This window comes from Puma concolor, chromosome A1 (assembly GCF_028749965.1).
Source record: "Puma concolor isolate L17-30 chromosome A1, mPumCon1.1.hap2, whole genome shotgun sequence".
Classification (NCBI taxonomy): Eukaryota; Metazoa; Chordata; class Mammalia; order Carnivora; family Felidae; genus Puma; species Puma concolor.
Genome location: NC_141667.1, coordinates 132,496,792 through 132,517,499, shown reverse-complemented (window position 1 = coordinate 132,517,499; position 20,708 = coordinate 132,496,792). Strand labels below are relative to the sequence as shown.

At 38.8% G+C, this 20,708-nt stretch overlaps 1 protein-coding gene across 3 annotated transcripts in view; it reads left to right on the top strand.

The window, feature by feature from the left end:
• The window catches only part of CDC42SE2 (CDC42 small effector 2), a 138,659-nt gene that overhangs the window by 91,241 nt on the left and 26,710 nt on the right, over positions 1-20,708 (top strand). For all 3 annotated transcript variants that reach the window (XM_025924986.2, XM_086704842.1, XM_086704832.1), the window contains exon 3: positions 11,018-11,360. In XM_025924986.2, coding sequence (XP_025780771.1) covers positions 11,307-11,360 — 54 coding nt within the window. In that variant the 5' untranslated portion in view covers positions 11,018-11,306. The remainder of the gene's footprint in view (positions 1-11,017; positions 11,361-20,708) is intronic.

The window sequence follows — 20,708 nt, the reverse complement described above, 5'->3', positions numbered from 1 at the left end:
GATCTCGTGGTCCGTGAGTTCGAGCCCCGCGTCGGGCTCTGGGCTGATGGCTCAGAGCCTGGAGCCTGCTTCCGATTCTGTGTCTCCCTCTCTCTCTCTGCCCCTCCCCCATTCATGCTCTGTCTCTCTCTGTCTCAAAAATAAATAAACATTTAAAAAAAATAAAAAAAAAAACAAACAACTGGGAACAAACTGAGGGTTGATGGAGGTGGGAGGGAGGAGAGGGTGGGTGATGGGTATTAAGGAGGGCACCTTTTGGGATGAGCACTGGGTGTTGTATGGAAACCAATTTGACAATAAATTTCATATATTGGAAAAAAATAAAAATTAAAATCTACAAAAAAAATTTTTTAGCTAAATATGTTTCTCATTTTCCTGTTTTTTTAGAATGTTTATTTTTAAGGGGGGTGCACACGAGCAGGGGAGGTACAGAGACGGGGGATAGAGAATCTGAAGGAAGCTCTGCACGGACAGCAGAGAGCCCAATGCAGGGCTCAAACTCATAAAGTGCAAGATCATGACCTGAGCTGAAGTTGGACACTCAACCGAGTGAGCCAGCTAGGTGCCCCTTTGTGTCTTACATCAAGGCTTTATTGTTGTTTCTTTGGAAGTTTATCTAAGAAACAGTTTTACTGTGGGTAGGATGTTCTTTACATTGTTATAGCAATCGTTTTCATACAAGTATAAAGCGAATGTCTGTAGCATTTAAGTGCAGAAAGTGAGGAGGAGAGGAAGCTGATGGTGGAGAATACTACCACAGTTTTTTATTCATGCCAATCTCTTTAAAAATCAAGAGACCAGCTTTTAATTCAAGGAAGCTCTGCTCAGTTGATAAATGGCCAGATAATTCACTGCAAGCTTTACTAAAATTTTGTATCTTGTGAATCTCTGTGTTTGTGAAATACTCTCTGGTCTGTAGACCAGTCTGACCCCTTACATGTCCAGCATATGCTGAGCTGTGTTTCAAGCCAAGTGTAGATTTTGATGTTGTTGCAACATGATGTTGCATGTTTTAAGCAACTGGCAGTTCAAGAAATGAAAGTAACTATAGTATATATATTATTAGTGACATTTTTTGTGATAAATTTAGTACTTCTCTCAGGATGGGTATGTATAAATATTTTAAGTCTATACACTTCCGAAAAATAATTCTAAAGAGGAAGTTTAAGAAAAGCAAGAAGATGGAAAATGTATTGGCATGACATTCCAAGGCATGTTTGAACCATTTTTAGAGTTATGTATTTACTTAACAAATACATATCTGTGGAGTTGCAAGTAACCTTTTGGTCTGAAAGTATGTTTCTCCAGATGTATTATCTAGGTGGAAGTAACTTCAGCTGTTTATCCTTTTCAAAAACAAAGCACAGATTAGTGTACTTCAAAAAAAATAATTCTTCAACTAAACATGAAGGAAGTCTTGTGAATGTCATTTTCAAAGTACTACCTGAGAGTGGGAAATTGTATATTTTAAAATTCACAAATTAATGAATAGCTGTGCTTTAAATGGGAAGGAATTTTGAATTTGGTAAAATGTGGCATAATGAAATATTATGGATTGTAAATTAGGAAGCCATTTATTATTTTGAAGTATTAAACAGAAAGCACACTTGGTTAAAAGGAGAAAAAACCACACCACCTCCCAATCCAAAATTAATATTTAAAGGTGGTTTCTGAAAAACATAATTTCCAGATAAGGAAACTTACCTGACTTTATACGTAGATAAGAAAATTAAATTAAACAGTAGTTTTAAACATCAGATTTCAGGATGGAGCTACAGTGTATAATAATGCTAAGTGAAATAAGTCAGATAAAGACAAATGCCATATGATTTCACTTATATGTGGAATTTAAGAAACCAAACAGATGAACTTGGGGAAGGGAAGAAAAAATAAAAGAAGGTAAAAAGAGAGAGGGCGGAAAACTATAAGAGACTTTAGTATAAAGAACAGAGTGAGGAGAGGGAAGATGGTGGCGTAGGAGGATGCTGGGCTCACCGCGCGTCCTGCTGATCACTTAGATTCCACCTACACCTGCCTAAATAACCCAGAAAACTGCCAGAGGATTAGCAGAATGGAGTCGCCGGAGCCAAGCGCAGACCAGAGGCCCACGGAAGAGGGTAGGAAGGGCGGCGAGGCGGTGCGTGCTCCACGGACTGGCGGGAGGGAGCCGGGGCGGAGGGGCGGCTCGCCGGCCAAGCAGAGCCCCCGAGTCTGGCTTGCAAAAAGTGGAGGGGCCTGACGACTGTGTTCCGACAGCAAGTGCGACTTAGCGGCTGGGAGGTCATAAGTTAACAGCTCTGCTCAGAAAGCGGGAAGGCTGGAGGACAAAGGGAAGGAGAGCTGCTGAGCCCCCGGACGACAGAGCTCAGTTTGGTGGGGAACAAAGGCGCTCGCCAGCGCCATCTCCCCCGCCCATCCCCCAGCCAAAATCCCAAAGAGAACCAGTTCCTGCCAGGGAACTTGCTCGCTCCGCGCAAACACCCAACTCTGCGCTTCTGTGGAGCCAAACCTCCGGCAGCGGATCTGACTCCCTCCTGCTGCCACAGGGCCCCTCCTGAAGTGGATCACCTAAGGAGAAGCAAGCTAAGCCTGCCCCTCCTGCCCCTGTGCACCTTGCCTACCCACCCCAGCTAAGACGCCAGATCCCCAGCATCACAAGCCTGGCAGTGTGCAAGTAGCCCAGACAGGCCACCCCACCCCACAGTGAATCCCGCCCTTAGGAGAGGGGAAGAGAAGGCACGCACCAGTCTGACTGTGGCCCCAGCAGTGGGCTGGGGGCAGACATCAGGTCTGACTGCGGCTCCGCCCACCAACTCCAGTTATACACCACAGCACAGGGGAAGTGCCCTGCAGGTCCTCACCACGCCAGGGACTATCCAAAATGACCAAGCGGAAGAATTCCCCTCAGAAGAATCTCCAGGAAATAACAACAGCTAATGAGCTGATCAAAAAGGATTTAAATAATATAACAGAAAGTGAATTTAGAATAATAGTCATAAAATTAATAGCTGGGCTTGAAAACAGTATAGCTGACAGCAGAGAATCTCTTGCTACAGAGATCAAGGGACTAAGGAACAGTCACGAGGAGCTGAAAAAGGCTTTAAACGAAATGCATAACAAAATGGAAACCACCACGGCTCGGATTGAAGAGGCAGAGGAGAGAATAGGTGAACTAGAAGATAACGTTATGGAAAAAGAGGAAGCTGAGAAAAAGATAAAAAAATCCAGGAGTATGAGCGGAAAATTAGAGAACTAAGTGATACACTAAAAAGAAATAATCTATGCATAATTGGTATCCCAGAGGAGGAAGAGAGAGGGAAAGGTGCTGAAGGGGTACTTGAAGAAATAATAGCTGAGAACTTCCCTGAAGTGGGGAAGGAAAAAGGCATTGAAATCCAAGAGGCACAGAGAACTCCCTTCAGACGTAACTTGAATCGATCTTCTGCACGACATATCATAGTGAAACTGGCAAAATACAAGGATAAAGAGAAAATTCTGAAAGCAGCAAGGGGTAAACGTGCCCTCACATATAAAGGGAGACCTATAAGACTCGTGACTGATCTCTCTTTTGAAACTTGGCAGGCCAGAAAGAATTGGCACGAGATTTTCAGTGTGCTAGACAGAAAAAATATGCAGCCGAGAATCCTTTATCCAGCAAGTCTGTCATTTAGAATAGAAGGAGAGATAAAGGTCTTCCCAAACAAACAAAAACTGAAGGAATTTGTCACCACTAAACCAGCCCTACAAGAGATCCTAAGGGGGACCCTGTGAGACAAAGTACCAGAGACATCACTACAAGCATAAAACATACAGACATCATAATGACTCTAAACCCATATCTTTCTATAATAACACTGAATGTAAATGGACTAAATGCGCCAACCAAAAGACATAGGGTATCAGAATGGATAAAAAAACAAGACCCATCTATTTGCTGTCTACAAGAGACTCATTTTAGACCTGAGGACACCTTTAGATTGAGAGTGAGGGGATGGAGAACTATTTATCATGCTACTGGAAGCCAAAAGAAAGCTGGAGTAGCCATACTCATATCAGACAAACTAGACTTTAAATTAAAGGCTGTAACAAGAGATGAAGAAGGGCATTATATAATAATCACAGGGTCTATCCATCAGGAAGAGCTAACAATTATAAATGTCTATGCGCCGAATACCGGAGCGCCCAAATATATAAAACAATTACTCATAAACATAAGCAACCTTATTGAGAAGAATGTGGTCATTGCAGGGGACTTTAACACCCCACTTACAGAAATAGATAGATCATCTAGACACACGGTCAATAAAGAAACAAGGGCCCTGAATGAGACATTGGATCAGATGGACTTGACAGATCTATTTAGAACTCTGCATCCCAAAGCAACAGAATATACTTTCTTCTCGAGTGCACATGGAACATTCTCCAAGATAGATCATATACTGGGTCACAAAACAGCCCTTCATAAGTTTACAAGAATTGAAATCATACCATGCATACTTTCAGACCACAATGCTATGAAGCTTGAAATCAACCACAGAAAAAAGTCTGGAAAACCTCCAAAAGCATGGAGGTTAAAGAACACCCTACTCACGAATGAGTGGGTCAACCAGGCAATTAGAGAAGAAATTTAAAAATATATGGAAACAAACGAAAATGAAAATACAACAATCCAAACGCTTTGGGACGCAGCAAAGGCAGTCCTGAGAGGAAAATACATTGCAATCCAGGCCTATCTCAAGAAACAAGAAAAATCCCAAATACAAAATCTAACAGCACACCTAAAGGAAATAGAAGCAGAACAGCAAAGGCAGCCTAAACCCAGCAGAAGAAGAGAAATAATAAAGATCAGAGCAGAAATAAACAATATAGAATCTAAAAAAAACTGTAGAGCAGATCAACGAAACCAAGAGTTGGTTTTTTGAAAAAATAAACAAAATTGACAAACCTCTAGCCAGGCTTCTCAAAAAGAAAAGGGAGATGACCCAAATAGATAAAATCATGAATGAAAATGGAATTATTACAACCAATCCCTCAGAGATACAAACAATTATCAGGGAATACTATGAAAAATTATATGCCAACAAATTGGACAACCTGGAAGCAATGGACAAATTCCTGAACACCCACACTCTTCCAAAACTCAATCAGGAGGAAATAGAAAGCTTGAACAGACCCATCACCAGCGAAGAAATTGAATCGGTTATCGAAAATCTCCCAACAAATAAGAGTCCAGGACCAGATGGCTTCCCAGGGGAGTTCTACCAGACGTTTAAAGCAGAGATAATACCTATCCTTCTCAAGCTATTCCAAGAAATAGAAAGGGAAGGAAAACTTCCAGACTCATTCTATGAAGCCAGTATTACTTTGATTCCTAAACCAGACAGAGACCCAGTAAAAAAAGAGAACTACAGGCCAATATCCCGGATGAATATGGATGCAAAAATTCTCAATAAGATACTAGCAAATCGAATTCAACGGCATATAAAAGGAATTATTCACCATGATCAAGTGGGATTCATTCCTGGGATGCAGGGCTGGTTCAACATTCGCAAATCAATCAACGTGATACATCACATTAACAAAAAAAAAGAGAAAAACCATATGATCCTGTCAATCGATGCAGAAAAGGCCTTTGACAAAATCCAGCACCCTTTCTTAATAAAAACCCTTGAGAAAGTCGGGATAGAAGGAACATACTTAAAGATCATAAAAGCCATTTATGAAAAGCCCACAGCTAACATCATCCTCAACGGGGAAAAACTGAGAGCTTTTTCCCTGAGATCAGGAACACGACAGGGATGCCCACTCTCACCGCTGTTGTTTAACATAGTGCTGGAAGTTCTAGCATCAGCAATCAGACAACAAAAGGAAATCAAAGGCATCCAAATTGGCAAAGATGAAGTCAAGCTTTCGCTTTTTGCAGATGACATGATATTATACATGGAAAATCCGATAGACTCCACCAAAAGTCTACTAGAACTGATCCGTGAATTCAGCAAAGTTGCAGGATACAAAATCAATGTACAGAAATCAGTTGCATTCTTATACACTAACAATGAAGCAACAGAAAGACAAGTAAAGAAACTGATCCCATTCACAATTGCACCAAGAAGCATAAAATACCTAGGAATCAATCTAACCAAAGATGTAAAGGATCTGTATGCTGAAAACTATAGAAAGCTTATGAAGGTAATTGAAGAAGATTTAAAGAAATGGAAAGACATTCCCTGCTCATGGATTGGAAGAATAAATATTGTCAAAATGTCAATACTACCCAAAGCTATCTACACATTCAATGCAATCCCAATCAAAATTGCACCAGCATTCTTCTCGAAACTAGAACAAGCAATCCTAAAATTCATATGGAACCACAAAAGGCCCCGAATAGCCAAAGTAATTTTGAAGAAGAAGACCAAAGCAGGAGGCATCACAATCCCAGACTTTAGCCTCTACTACAAAGCTGTCATCATCAAGACAGCATGGTATTGGCACAAAAACAGACACATAGACCAATGGAATAGAATAGAAACCCCAGAACTAGACCCACAAACGTATGGCCAACTCATCTTTGACAAAGCAGGAAAGAACATCCAATGGAAAAAAGACAGTCTCTTTCACAAATGGTGCTGGGAGAACTGGACAGCAACATGCAGAAGGTTGAAACTAGACCACTTTCTCACACCATTCACAAAAATAAACTCCAAATGGATAAAGGACCTGAATGTGAGACAGGAAACCATCAAAACCTTAGAGGAGAAAGCAGGAAAAGACCTCTCTGACCTCAGCCGTAGCAATCTCTTACTCGACACATCCCCAAAGGCAAGGGAATTAAAAGCAAAAGTGAATTACTGGGACCTTATGAAGATAAAAAGCTTCTGCACAGCAAAGGAAACAACCAACAAAACTAAAAGGCAACCAACGGAATGGGAAAAGATATTTGCAAATGACATATCGGACAAAGGGCTAGTATCCAAAATCTATAAAGAGCTCACCAAACTCCACACCCGAAAAGCAAATAACCCAGTGAAGAAATGGGCAGAAAACATGAATAGACACTTCTCTAAAGAAGACATCCGGATGGCCAACAGGCACATGAAAAGATGTTCAGCGTCGCTCCTTATCAGGGATATACAAATCAAAACCACACTCAGGTATCACCTCACGCCAGTCAGAGTGGCCAAAATGAACAAATCAGGAGACTATAGATGCTGGAGAGGATGTGGAGAAACGGGAACCCTCTTGCACTGTTGGTGGGAATGCAAATTGGTGCAGCCGCTCTGGAAAGCAGTGTGGAGGTTCCTCAGAAAATTAAAAATAGACCTACCCTATGACCCAGCAATAGCACTGTTAGGAATTTATCCAAGGGACACAGGAGTACTGATGCATAGGGGCACTTGTACCCCAATGTTCATAGCAGCACTCTCAACAATAGCCAAATTATGGAAAGAGCCTAAATGTCCATCAACTGATGAATGGATAAAGAAATTGTGGTTTATATACACTTTGGAATACTACGTGGCAATGAGAAAAAATGAAATATGGCCTTTTGTAGCAACGTGGATGGAACTGGAGAGTGTGATGCTAAGTGAAATAAGCCATACAGAGAAAGACAGATACCATATGGTTTCACTCTTATGTGGATCCTGAGAAACTTGACAGGAACCCATGGGGGAGGGGAAGGAAAAAAAAAAGAGGTTAGAGTGGGAGAGAGCCAAAGCATAAGAGACTGTTGAGAACTGAGAGCAAACTGAGGGTTGATGGGGGGTGGGAGGGAGGAGAGGGTGGGTGATGGGTATTGAGGAGGGCACCTTTTGGGATGAGCACTGGGTGTTGTATGGAAACCAATTGGACAATAAATTTCATATATAAAAAAAAAAAAAAAAAAGAACAGAGTGAGGGTTGCTGGAGGGGAGGTGGCAGGGGGTGGGTGGGTGGGGGAATGGCCTAAATGGATGATGGGCATTAAGGATGGTGCCTGTTGGGATGAACACTGGGTGTTGTATGTAAGTGATGAACCACTATGTTCTCCTTCTGAAACCAATATTATACTATATGTCAACTAATTTGAATTTAAATAAAAACTTGGAACAAAAAAAAATTAACCTCATATTTCAATAGATTTGGAGTTTTACCATGTCTGTTTGTGTTGCAGCAATGATGAGCATAAAGAATTTTCAGTTTTAAACAGAGATGTATGGAACTGGTTAAAAGATACTTCGTTTCACAAAGACTTTTTTATCTTTAAAATTTTTTTAAATTTCTAATTGAAGTATAGTTGACATAGTTTCTGGCTTACAGCATAGAGATTGGACAGTGACATACATAATGAAATTCTTGTCACAAGTATGGTTGCCATGTGTTATCACACAAAGTTACTACTTTATTATTGACTGTATTCCCTCTGCCGTGCTTGTTTCATCTCAGTGACTTATTTTACAGTGACTTCTTGTCTTTGATTCAGGATGGAATTAAACTTCTTAAATGCAACACTGAAATAATGTTCATGTTATTGTGAATTTAACTGTTTCCTGTTATATTCTTCCTAAGAAGGAAGTAAGTGAAACATACTGTTCTTCTGAGCCTTTAAACCTTCGTATTATTTACCTACTTCAGTGGACAGAATCAATTGTAACACTGCCACTTCTTTGTTTTGGAAGTTTGAGTGAGATGAGGAATGTTCATCCTTGCTTGAAAATAAATCTTCCCTGTTCTGAATTGTTAACTATGGCAAGAATGTAAATTTTCTTCCTTCTCATCTTTCTTTTTAAATGTAGGCTTAAATCTTAACATGTCATTTTTCTGTGGTATGTTAGGAGACTTGTTTTCTGGACTTCGTAGAAGCAGAGTACCACATTTGTGACATAAACATAAGATACATTTATCTTTACTGAAGATCTTCATGTGTACGAATATAAAAATTACTATCATTCCTGTTATACGAGTCCTGGTTTTGGAGACAGTGAAAAGGAGGAATGTTATTTCACTTAATATTCAGGGCCTGTGATGGTTTATGATTTATAGTTTGCATAGCTTATAAATTTATGATAACTTTTTCAAAAATTTATAAACATACGATACCTGTTTGACTGCTTGGGACAAAGATGTTAACAGATCTTTGAGGAATATTGTTAATGCATCTTTGGTCTTTGATCTTTTCATTTCCAGGATGACTTTTTTCTTCATTGTATCTGAGCCAAAGTCAGATGCTTTAATCAAGCTGAGCCACCCAGGCACCCCTAAAACTTCGTATCCCGTCTTCCTGGAAATTTTTCCTAACATTTATTGCCTTTGCTTCTCACCTTTCACTCACTTCTTAACCCACTCTAATCTGATTTCTGCCCATACTACTTTACTGAAACAGATGTAACCAGGGCCATGTAACTGCTGCCCTTTCTTCTTCTTCATCGTTGTCTTCTTTTTTTAAAATGTTTATTTATTTGAGAGAGAGAGAGAGAGCATGCATGCATATGTACACTCAAGAGAGAGCAGGGGAGGGGCAGGGAGAGAGGAAGAGAGAATCCCAAGCAGACTCCTCGCTGCCCATATTCTAATGGATTCTTTTCTCTCTTTGCTCTCTCCATGTCAGTTAGTTATGTTATCTCCTTCCTGTTTGAAGCAGGATCACCAAAGTAGCTGGTTTTCCTCCTCTCTCTCTCTCTCTCTCTCTCTCTCTCTCTCTCTCTCTCTGAGAGCACTCAGATATTCTTGGTAGACTTTTCTTTCTCTACCCACCAGTTAAATGCTCCTAACTTGCTTACTTAGTAACTCACTTACCTAACTAACTTAATAATGCTTACTTACTTAGAGTTCTCTATTAGATTCTCTTTGCTTTTCATGATACTGCTTTCTTTATTATTATATGCTACTTCAGAATTTCAGATTCATTGCTTCATTTATCATCTCTTGATAATTCAAGGAATTTTCTTTGGTTTCAAAGCTGTATATCCAGTGGTCTACTGGACATCTTCACATGATAATTGTACTAGACTGCAGGTGATATAAATCCACTTCAGTGTAGCTTCAGGCTGCAGAGAGAGAAACACTGCCTCACAAAAACAGAGCTCAGACCCATAGGTCACACTAGTCTTAGGGATGACAGGAAGCAGAGATTCATGTCATCTAAATTTTCTCCTCTCTCTTGTCTGTTTGTCAGCATTATTATCTCAGAATGGTCATCTACATGAAGTTTGGAATTTAGTTGGCTAAAGCCTTAAAATCAACATCTTGGCAGTCAAGAAGAAAAGATAGGTTCACTCTTAGCCCAAGTCCACAAAGAATATTGGCAGACATGTATTCTGATCGACTCAGCTTGGTTGACTACCAGTGGGATATAAACTATTTTTACTGACACTGATTGTGGTGATGGTGGTGGCAGGGATCTAATGTCTTAATTCACAAAATGAGTAAGAAGAATTGATTGCTGTACCAGTTATTTCTGGGTTGTTTTTGAAATCAGTGTTCAAGTGAAGAAACATGAAAATGATCAGTATTTCTGCCTGGAATTTCAGACTTTTATATGGCAGTCATAGTGTTGTAGTTAGTGATTAGATAAATTTATTAGAATAATTAATACTTTTATAGTTATAAAATAGGGTGCCTAATGAAAGCAAGGGTTTCTGTTTTATTTCACTGCTATAGTCTTAATACCTAACACTCAAAAAAAGTGTTCAAAAATTTTTGTGGTGTGCTTGGGTGCCCCACTTGGTTAAGCGTCCTAATTTTGATTTCAGCTTAGGTCATGATCTTGCAGTTTGTGAGATCCAACCCCACTGGGACTCTGCACTGATAGCGTGGGGGCTGCTTGGGATTCTCTCCCTTCCTCTCTTTGCCCCTACCCTGCTCACGTGCTCAAAGTAAAAAACTAAACATTAAAAATTTTTTGTCAAATATCAGATTATTAAAATCTTGATTTTTTTTTCAATGCTTATGTTGTAGGGAAATATTTTTATCACAGATTGAGAAAATAAAAGCATCTAACGATCAGTAAAATAACTTGTTTTCTTTTTTTTTTTTTTAGATTACCTGTTAGAGGCCTTGAGTCAAGACAAGAATTTTTGTACCTTCCTGGTGGTTCAGAAACAAGTTTCTGTAGAGTCAGAAGCAAAGAAAGAAAGACAGTTTGACTTTCTTCATTGAATTATCTGTATAAGATACTTGACTTCCAGGAGCAAAAACACAGAGAAGTAATAAAATTATTTTTTTGGCATCTTTGGACATTCAGCATCTCAAGGAGCGTGCTTTGTGAAGCTTCCTGAGCTAAGATTCAAGAACTTCATTGGTGCTCATTTATACTGTGGACTATAAGCATGAGTGAATTCTGGTTATGTTTCAACTGCTGTATTGCAGAACAGCCTCAGCCTGTAAGTATGATGCAATATGTGTACAGATTGGGTGGGGTGCTTATTAAACATACCACTGGTTCTTAAGCTGAGAATCAGGACTGTAGCAGTAATTGGAGGGCAGATCTCAGGAGTGTCAGAAAGTAGTTTAGGGGAACTCTGAACATCTGGTTAGGAAAAAAAGAAAAAAAAAAACACCTGTTTTTTGGGTAAATACTATGTGTCAAGAACTGTGCTAGATCATTGTACATGAGTGAGGATGTTGTCCTCCTCTACCGAGTACATGGCTTCTAGAGGAACAGTGAGAGGTGGAGACTCCAATTTGAGGTAAAACAGTAGAGTTGGCCTTGGAAGTTAGCAGGTGGAGGGTGTGGCAGCCAGACTGCGTTTACATCCTTCTTGACCTACCACCTCTTTTTCCTCACAGTACCTCTGAGGAAGATACCATTATCCTTATTGTTCAGTTGAAATAGATTCAGTTTTTCGCTCAAAGTCCTATAGAGAGTAAGTGGTCTTGGCTGACTTTTTTTGGTATATGCCCCACTTTTGTGCCTTCTAACCTGTACACTCATATTGTTACCTCTTCCTAAATCTTGCCCTCCAAAGTCTCATTTTCTTTTCATCTTTTAAGATGTGTACATCAAATAACCTCTATAAAATCTCCACCAGCTTTTTCCTGACTTAGCCATTACCTCATCTTTATTCCTACTAGCTCCTTAGTTCATTTTTCTGTTATGACATGGAGCTTCTGCATGGTAAATAACCCTTGTACAGTCTCGCTACCACACTTTTAATTCTTTAGGGACCCTGACTATATTTACTTTGTATTTTCAGGATCAGATCTATTACCTTGGAGAATGTAGCTATCGATGCCAGCTGGTTAGCCGGGTGGGGTGGCTGGCTGGCTGAATAAGTGAGTTTGTTTTGTTTGGTTTACACTTATAAGACCATAAAAGGAAGAATGAGGTGTAATCTTAAAGTCTTCTCAGATATTTTCTGAGCCTTTTCCAGGGCATGTTCAGTCACTTTTAAATTTTTTCTTGGGTATACATGCAGTGATTTTTGAATGTCTTAGTCTTTTATGTCTGGTTCCACAAGGGGGAAAAAAATGAAAAAATGAAGGGATTTGGGGGGAGAGGAGAAAGGATGCCAGCTTTTAAATCCCCTACAAGTGGCTGAACCAGAAGAGGAGGTACAAGGGCTGCCCACCTCTTTGCTCTTTTGTGATGAGAAGCACAGGTAATTAGAGGACAGATTGATTTTTGCCCACCCTGGCTCTGCAAGATGTGGTAAGCTGCTCTGCACAGCTAGGAGTGGGGGGATGGGTAGCTGCTACTCTAGTAAGAACTGAGATTGAGGGGAAATTAACTGTAGTTTATCTTCCAAGTCTTCCCTGGAGGTTGCAAGCCTTGAACAGACTCCAGAGTTCTAAAATAGTTCTGTCAAGACGGATTTTGCCAATGCATTTGTTGTGTTTGGATGCAGATTCCTTGTGCCATTTACTCTGCCATTTCCCCTTTTACAACTTTTATAATTTTGTTTTTTACATTTGACTCTTTGATCCATGAAGTATGGAAGATTCTTTTGTGTGGTGTGAGGTAGGGGTCTGTTCTTTCATGCTAATCAGCTACCTAAAGACAGTTTGTTTATTTTAAAAATTTTTCTAATGTATATTTATTTTTGAGATAGAGACCAGAGTGCAAGCAGGGGAGGGGCAGAGAGAGAGGGAGACACAGAATCTGAAGCAGGCTCTAGGCTCTGAGCTGTCAGCACAGAGTCCGATGCGGGGCTCGAATTCACAAACCGTGAGATCATGACCTGAACTGAAGTTGGACGCTTAACCGACTGAGACACCCAGTAGCCTCTACAGACATTTTATTAAATAATCTTTGTATTAGTGATTTGGAATGTCACTTTTACTATATACTATGTTTTTTCATATATTTTAGGGTCCATTCCTGAAGTCTCTTTTTTCTTTTGGTTTTATTCATAATGGTTACATCTGTGTCACTCCCATACTGCTTTAATTGCTGTAGTTACTAAGTAAATTTTTGCTGTATCATAGAGGATATCTATTCCATAGATACTGTTTTTCAATTATGTTGGTAATATTTTCTTAGGTAGCTGGTTTTTATATGGTTCCTTATTAGGTTTTTCTTTATATAAAATATTTCATAACGCATATTTTTTAATTAAAAATTTTTTTCAAATGTTTATTATTTTTGAGAGAGAGAGAGTGTGTGTGTGGGTGGCAGAGAATGAGAGGGAGACACAGAATCTGAAACAGGCTCCAGGCTCTGAGCTGTCAGCACAGAGCCTGATGTGGGCCTCAAACTCACTAACTGTGAGATCATGAACTGAGCTGAAGTTAGAAGCTTAACTGACTGAGCCACCCAGGCACCCCTTTTTAAATTTTTTTTTAATGTTTATTTTTGAGAAACAGTGAGAGAGCGTGGGTGGGGGAGGAGCAGACACACACACACACACACACACACACACACACACACACACACAGAATCCGAAGCAGGCTCCAGGCTCTGAGCTGTCAGCGCAGAGCCTCAAGTGGGGCTTGAACTCACAGATTGTGAGATCATGACCTGAGCCGAAGTCAGACATTCAACTCCCTGAACCACCCACACTCCCCTATAATGCATATTTCTAATCCAGCAGGTGTTTACTTTAGGATTGCATTATATATAGAGTGTAATTGGGTGAGAATTGATGTCTTCAAAATTCTGGACAATCCCTTTGAGAAACATACCATATGTTTTCATTTACATAAACCTTTTAATATTCTTTTAGAAAAGCTTTAAAACTTCATCATTCATCATCAGTTCATCATTTTGCACATTTCTTGTTAGATCTGTTCTAAATATTTTAGGGTCTTTTAATACTGTTGTGAATCGAATTGTTTTTCTATTACATTTTCTAATAGAATTTTACTAATATATAGGAAATAAAAAATTTTTATCCACTAATCTTTTAACCAGACAACTTATTGAAAACTATATTTTCAAAATATCTTTTATGGTAACAGTGTTTTTTTTTTAGTCTTTTTCTAGTAAGTAAATCTTTTGTCCTGTTGCTGTCTTACTGCATTAACTAAGACCTCCAGTATAACGTTGAATAGTGCCAGTGATGTGTGAACATCATTGCTTTTCCTGACTTTAATGGGAATGGTTCTAATTTAAACGTAATATGAATATATATTTTAGTGAATGTGTGTTTACCTGTACATTTAAGTTATTGTGTGTAACTTTTTATAAATGATACTATCAAGGATTACGTTTTCCCCAGTTTTAAAAATTATGGAATTTTTGAATTGTGGGTATATTGTTTTATGCCTTGTAATATTTTGTTGAGAGTCAGATATAGTAACGAGTAAAGGAACTGAAGTGAACAGGCCAACTTATGTTTATCTGTCTCGGTGTTAGGCCATGTTTACTGTAGTTGTTGGTGTCAGAAGATAAAATTTCCTCTGGTATATTGGTTTTTGTGCCATATTTTCTTTGCATTTGCTTGGAGACTTCTTAAATAAGATCTGAGGTGTCTACTTCTTTCAGTTGTATTCTCCTGTTATATAGAAGCCTTATTGATGTGTTGTTAAGGTGTGGGGTACAGTAGTTTGTCATGATTGTAGCCTTTGTTAAGAACAAAATGCCGTGTCTTACTTAAAAATACCTACAGGGGCGCCTGGGTGGCTCAGTCGGTTAAGCATCCGACTTCGGCTCAGGTCACGATCTCGTGGTATGTGAGTTCGAGCCCCGCGTCGGGCTCTGTGCTGACTGCTCAGAGCCTGGAGTCTGTTTCAGATTCTGTGTCTCCCTCTCTCTCTGACCCTCCCCCATTCATGCTCTGTCTCTCTCTGTCTCAAAAATAAATAAACGTTAAAAAAAAAAAATTTAAAAAACCTACTTTTCTCTCTCTTTGTTGAAGCACAAGGAGATGTTTCTTTGATCTTCAATTGAGTATATAGTAGAGTTCCTGGAGGTGAAACTAAGACTGGGCCCTCTAAAGTACTTAACTCTCAGACTCATGTACATTCCTCTTCCAGTAATTCATCACTTAGAGTTTAGGCCTTCCTACACTGGTCCTGGGTACCCAGAAGTTCCTCATCATGGGTTTCTGCTCCAGTAAGTTGTGACTTTCTGTATTTGTCTATCTGGTTTTGGGGGCAGCAGTTCTGTGATCTCAGTTTGATGATGGATCTAAGAAGACTTATTTGTTTTCAGTTTGTTCAACTCTTTCCTTGAGTGTGGAAGGGAGTGAATCTTGCCACGCTCTTTACATGCCGGCCTGGAAACCAGAAGTCAGTATTGCTATAATTTTTAAGATTGACTTTTTCATTGTCATTATTCATAATGTAAATAGTAAAGTGAGTCCTGTTCCAGTATGTGATGTAGGTATAAGCACTAATAGCTAAAATAGAAAAATATAGGTTAGGAGAGTAGACCACAGGAGCATAAAGCCTTGGAATTGAAAGTATGAAACTTTGGAAATACATTTTCTGTTACACAGAGGATTTACATACACCTTGAGTCAAGTTTTTTGCACACATACAACACGTCAGTATTCTGTTATTGTTTAATAATATATATTTGCATGAAATATTTCATCATAAGAATTCCATGGGCATATGAGTTCTTATTTTTGGCTTGCCAAGAAAAAGAATACAAAACTTAACAAGGCCATATGGCTGTTACAGTGCAAGAATACGTTGCTTATTGGCCTCAGAAAAACATTTAAAGGATGCACTAATAGTTTTATGTATATTTACAGTCTTCAAAAACATATCCTTGAAGTTCTATGAGACGTATCAAGAGTGCCTTGTTTGAAAGCTGCTTGGTCATCTCTGAAGTTTTCTAAAGTATTTACTGAAATTAAGTGCTGCATGCCAACTCTCCCACTCGTTCTTTGCCACCGCCTGCTCTTGCACATTCCATGTATGAAAAAGAAACAACCCAATATGGGAAGAAAACAGATGCACTTTTCTGTGTAGTGGCACAAGATCATACTTTTTCTTCCCACTCATTCACTTCACAGTGCAGTACAGAGAATAAAGGAGTCTCAAATTTTTTGAGCCATGGCAATCCTAACTTTTCAAGTTGACTATATTTATTAATGTTGTAGTTACTGTTATTAGATATAGCTACAATAATAAACTTGGATGGTTGCTGCTTTGTAACTTAATTTTCTTTAAAAAAAATGAAAAGATCTGTCAGATCTTTTTAGGGCTCTAGTGATTCTTTACTTAGTATTGTGCATTAGAGTACTGGAGGGCTTCTTTTTTCCTCCAGCTTTATTTAAGTATAATTGGTATACAAAAAACTGCACATAATGTATACAGTCTGGTGAATTTGGACATATGCATACACGTGTGTTACCATCACCACAATCAAGGTAATAAACTTCTAAGGTATCCTCAAAATAGTGAATATTAATTACAACCCTCCCCCACTTTTCCATTTATATTACATGCCTTCCACTTATAATATTTCATCACATATTTTGTTAATGCTATTTGTCTCTGAAATGTGTTATTTTAATTAGGCCTATACACACAGTTAATGTATGCTAGTGCGTATACTATCACACCAGTTATTTCTGCAGTAAACTAGGTAGTGATGGCAGGCATTGTTTCTGCTGTCTTAGCTTTCATTCTAGTAAAGGAGAAACTTAGTGAATAAATAAGTGTTTGTGATGTCAGCTGAGGAGAACTGCTCTGTGGAAAAGGAAATCAGGGAGCAGAGATAGAGGAGAAATAGGGGTGTTAAGAGTATACAGGAAAGGCCCGTCTGGTGAAGTGATATTTAAGCAAAGATGGAGGGGAATAAAACACATGATCCTTAGGTTGGAGCATGCAGTCAGAGGGACTGAGAGTGCATGGCTCTGCAAGTGCAGAGTTTGTGTGTGTGACAGGAGCATCAGAGAAGGCAGAGTGGCTATGAGCCCAGGGAACAGTGCTGGGAGATGAGGTCGGGGAGGTTGCTGAGGGCCTGCTCCTATATGGCCTTTCAGGCCATGAAAAGACTTCATGGTTTCTGTTCTTTATGAAATGGGAAATCATTGAATGGTTTTGAACAAAACAAGTGGAAGAACATGGTCTTTTTGTAATGTTTTGAATGTTACTTTCTCTAAGCCCAGACTCAGAGTTAGCCGTGACTGACCATACTGTTAAGCTCTGGACTGGTGAGTAGTTACCTTCTCTGTGCACACTCACCCAGAGGTTCCTCATCAGCCTGTAGTGTGTTCAACAATGAGGCTGTTAGAAAAGCCCTCAGTGGCTCTTCTTCCTGTCATTTTTGTTGTTGTTCTCATGTAGTTTTAACGTATAGTTGAGTGTGTGTGTGTGTGTGTGGTGGTGGTGGTGGTGGTGGTGGTGGAGGAGGTGTTGCTGGACTGACCACAACAAAACAAAGATTATCGTGCTCCATGTTTTCAAGGGTTTAAAGTTTCTTCAAAGGAAATAGTTGAGGTATTGGAAGGGGTGGCTTGGGTCACTAGGCAGTTTGGAATTATTAAGAAGACCATAGATATCCTCACAAGCATCAAAGCCATTACTGCAGCCTCATAAAATGAACTAACAATTCTGTGAAAAGCCAGTAGAGGAAACTCTAGCTGAGGGCATTCTGTGATTTCGGGGGATTTGTATAGTTAGAAGAGTACTTACTCAAGTGCACTGCATCCCTGTAGGTACTATATTATAATGACTCCAGATGGCAGGTTCATTTAGAACTTCCATTTTCAAGAATAACATTCCATATACCATATGTGAAATGTGAATATGGTAAAAATATCTTTATTCCTTGTGAAAACAAAAAAGTACGTGCTCTTGATTTGCTTAATTTCACAAAAAAAATCCTATCATGTAACCACAAGCATCTCAAAGCCTTTAATAGATGAATTTGCTTAATAAAAATAAAAAACTACCCTTATCAGTTGAGAAATGAAAAATGTCATTAGTTTTTAGAAAGGTAGTGCAGAAGACTGATTGAAATGTTTCAGGTGTATACTAAACCTAGAAATTCCTAAGACTGTTTTATGCCCCACAACTTCCAGACCTGCCTCAGGAGTAGCTGCCATATTTCCTCATAGTCACCTACTTTGGAGTGTGGGGGTTTGTGTGCCCTGTGCACTTCAGATCTCAAGGAGAAGGTTGAATTTGTGTGTACACGCTTAAAGACAAATTAGAGAGGCTCTTGGCACCAGAGTGCAGTGGAAGGTTTTTGCCCTTGACCAGTCAGCAAGCCCTGTAAGTTAGTGTCCCTTGCGTTTCACGTGAGGTCAAGTTGGGGATGAGCAGAGGTAGTAGAAAGCCATTTATTTTCAGAAATTACAGTGCTTTTATAAGTTTGTAAATGTTAAAAATGGTTTCTTTAATGCTTTTCTTAAATTGATCTTTGTTCAGTTTAGATTGTGGTTTTTTACTGTCTTCCTCAACGTCAACCAGCTATTTCTTAGCAAGCCATGTGATACACCCATCTCTCAGCTTCAACAGTTTCAATTCTTATATGACCTTGTTCATCTCATTCCATCCATTTTTGCCTTTCCTTTGTTACTTTGAAGACCACTCCCAAGCCTTATATAATTTTATCTATACATATGTCACTGTTTATTCCTATAAATGACTATTACTTAACATAACCATGACACTTTTCTTATACCAAAATATTAATAATTTAAAAGTTTGTTTTACATCTAAGCATCCAGTATTGTAAATAATTATGAAGCATATATGTTAGGCAGCACACACTACCTAAATTAAGAAAAGGAGCATTGCCAACCCCCCAGCAGCCTCTCGGTGTACTTTCCAGACACACCCCAGGTCCATCACTGGGAGGATCTTGGTTCAAATCACTTCCTTGCTTTGTGTTATTGTTTTGCCATCTATATATGTATCCCCAAACAGTATTATTTAGTTTACCTGTTGTAACTTTAAATGAATGGAGTTCTCCTAGCTGTACTCTTTTGTGTTTTCTTTAATTAAATATTAACTTTATAAGATTGGACCATATGGATCCAGGTAGCTAAACTTCTTTTTTCTTTCACAGTTTGTTGTGTGACTACCCCATAATATGTTTATCCACTATAGTCCTTTTGAAAATTTGAGTTGTCAGCAATATGGGACTGTGGTGAATAATGCTCTTTTGTGCCTTCCTGTGAGTATGTTGTCTAGTGAACACATGCCTGAGTTTCTCTAGGGTATGTATATACCTGGGAGTGGAATCAGTGGCTTTGAAGTCTAAAGGCAGTCATTTTTACCATGCAATACCAAATTGTTTTAAATTTGGTGTTACCAGTTTACATTCCCACCAGTAGTTTGAGTGTACCGTTCCATATCCTCATGAACATGTATTAGCAAACTTTTACATTTTTATCACTCTGGGAGGGAAATAATGACATCTCTTTGAAGTTTGAACTTGTGTTATCTTGCATATTAAATATAGTGGAGTGAAAAGTAACCTGACTTTTTTTTGACTATTCAGGATTATACACAAGCCAGAAATTTCTTCAAGTACAATTCCCCAAATCAGCTCTTCCACAGTTTGTTCATCAGCATACTCTATTTATATTCTAGCATACAATCACTTACGGAAGAGTACAGAAAAGACATTTTAGATAAATTGAAGCACATTAAGTTAAGACATGATTCTGTAACGTTTCATTTTTGTATTTAAAGTATGGTTAAGCATTAATTCAGTGCTTTCTATTTAGTCTTTTAGTGTTGTAGAAATACATGCCGTCAGTAGCCACCAAGCATCATCCATGTCAGTCTATATATACCAGATATTACTAGAGCTCAGTTTTCATAAAGGGCAAATGAAAAAAACCAGACTTCTTTTATTTTCCTCTGACATCCCATCAGATCATTTGAGCATTCCTCAGTAAGCGTATCCCATGGTATAGACCATTGAATACAGAACAAGTCAGAGCATGGAGCTTTGGAGCTCAAAAGCAAGATTGTATTATGTTCTTTGTGATTAAAAATACTGCTAAAATGAAAAGGAAAAACTTGGAAAGAGGTTTTTGTTATGAACCGGGAGGGGAAAAAAACCCATTGTGATCAAATAATTGAAAAGTATGTATGTATATGACAAAGCCCTAACTTAATATTTTTCTCTTTGCTTGTTACAAAGTACATATCCTCATGTTCATAAAGAAAATCTTCCTCATCTGTAATGTTAAGTAGTGTGAGCTTGTATTAATTAGCTGCTTATATGAATACTGAAGTATTTCTTAAAAGATCTATTGTTCGCAAGTCCTCTGACCACACCTGGGATATTGTTAGGTTTATTTAGAAAACAGTCTTCAATTCTAAGTTGCGTCATTTGTGTAAATAGTGTGAAGATCTGCATCGTTTCATAAGGT